Here is a 1,917-nt window from a genome sequence, read left to right on the forward strand (position 1 = left end):
TGCTTAATGAATGCCACTATTATATGATGAGTGGCAAAGATAATGATATTCTCACAGCTAGCTCACGCAACTAAAGGAAAGACGATGATGATCGTGCGCGTGATCAAAACCGCGGTAACAGCTCTCGCGGAAGATACCCTAGTGGTGGTCCTATAAGAAATGATAAAGGGCACACAAGTAGTAGTTTACGAAACAATAATCAGCGTGGCATTAATAATCAGAACTATGCGCTGCTCAAAAGTCAATCCAAAACACCAAAAGAGATTCTGGCCACCGAAACAGTGTGTGCAACCTTCGCGGTTCCAACCCCGCTGACAGAATTTGGCAAGCGGGATAAAACAAAATACTGCGAGTTCCATGACGATCACGGCCATGACACCAATCGGTGTAAAAATTTAATGGAGCGAGTGCTGGAAGCGCTACGCGCAGGAAAATTAGATCATCTCAAGCTGCCAAAGAAAGATAAGGGAAAGGTCGCGGAAGAGAGTTCAAAAGCCAAAACGTTCGCATGGCAAAAAGAAGATAAAGCTAAAAGCACCGATGTAACCATCAATATGGTTGATGCGGAAAGAGTCGGTCAACGAAGAAAGTGCAATGATTACCGGGATTGGGAACTCATTCCAATTTCATTCCCTCCTGTAATGTCAATCGACACATCTAATGAACCTATCATCGTCAAATGTCGCATTCCTGATCACGGTATACAGATCAAACGCATGCATGTTGATACCGGCAGTGGTGTCGACATTATGTACGAACATTGCTATTGTTTTCTTCCCGCAGACGTCAAAGCGCATCTACGTCAGCCCAACATTACGCTATCAGGATTTTCTGGGGAAAGCTCGTGGCCGCTTGGCCGCATAGAGCTTGTAATAGAGCTTGCAGATGACAAGAATCTGCAGTTGGTTAGAAGCGAGTTAATTAACTTTTATGTGGTCCGTTCGACTTCTTGCTACAATGCGCTTATTAAGAGAAATTTCATGCGACGTTTTAACATTATACCCTCAGTAGTGCATGGCTTGATCAAGTTTCCTACCATGGGTGGAATTTCCACCATTGCATCACATCAAGCAACCGAGTTATGTGGTTCAGTTGTGCATGTAAGCATTCCCAGCATAGGAGAGCAACTTAAAGGCAGTACAGTCATAGCTAATCGATTGCATCCAGACAAGCGTATCAAAATAGGCGCATGCTTGTCAGCTGATACAAAAGCTAAATTGCACGGTATATTGTCCGCTAACGCAGATGTTTTCGCATGGCAAGAATCAGACATGACTGGGGTCCCGCGTGATATTACGGAACATAGTTTGAATGTTAACCCATCACTCACGCCCGTTAGGCAGAAGAAGCGGCACATGGCCCTTGAGCGCAGTGATTGGTTATGCACAGAAGTTGATAATTTTATCAGAGCAAACATTTTGCAGGAAGTGCGGTACCAGACATGGGTTGCTAGCCCTGTGTCAGTGAAAAAAGCTGATGGTAACTGGCGGATGTGCATTGATTTTAAGGACATTAACAAAGCGTGTCCTAAAGACAATTACCCTCTCCCGGAGATTGACTGGAAGGTAGAGTCGTTGTCGGGTTTTCGATACAAATGCTTTCTGGATGCGTATAAGGGTTATCACCAAATCCTCATGGCTGCGGAAAATGAGGATAAAACTGCTTTTCATACGCCGCAGGGTATTTATTGTTATACTAAGATGCCTTTCTGATTAAAGAACGCAGGAGCTACCTATCAGCATGTAATTGATGCAGCCTTCAAGCACCAAATTGGGAGAAATCTTGAAGCATATGTCGACGATTTGGTAATTAAAAGTAACACCGAAGAATAAATGCTCGCAGACATCCTAGAAACATTTGTGTCTTTACGCAGGATCAACATGAAACTTAACCCGCTCAAGTGTACTTTTGAGGAAG

The 1,917-nt window shown here is 43.8% G+C and overlaps 1 protein-coding gene across 1 annotated transcript; it reads left to right on the plus strand.

The window, feature by feature from the left end:
- The first annotated feature begins 398 nt into the window (after positions 1-398).
- LOC139889014 (uncharacterized) lies at positions 399-1,712 on the plus strand. The gene has a single exon (XM_071871992.1). The coding sequence runs from the start codon at positions 399-401 to the stop codon at positions 1,710-1,712; it is 1,314 nt and encodes a 437-aa protein (XP_071728093.1).
- The last annotated feature ends 205 nt before the right edge of the window (positions 1,713-1,917 follow it).

This window comes from Rutidosis leptorrhynchoides, chromosome 1, assembly GCF_046630445.1.
Source record: "Rutidosis leptorrhynchoides isolate AG116_Rl617_1_P2 chromosome 1, CSIRO_AGI_Rlap_v1, whole genome shotgun sequence".
In the NCBI taxonomy this organism is placed as follows: Eukaryota; Viridiplantae; Streptophyta; class Magnoliopsida; order Asterales; family Asteraceae; genus Rutidosis; species Rutidosis leptorrhynchoides.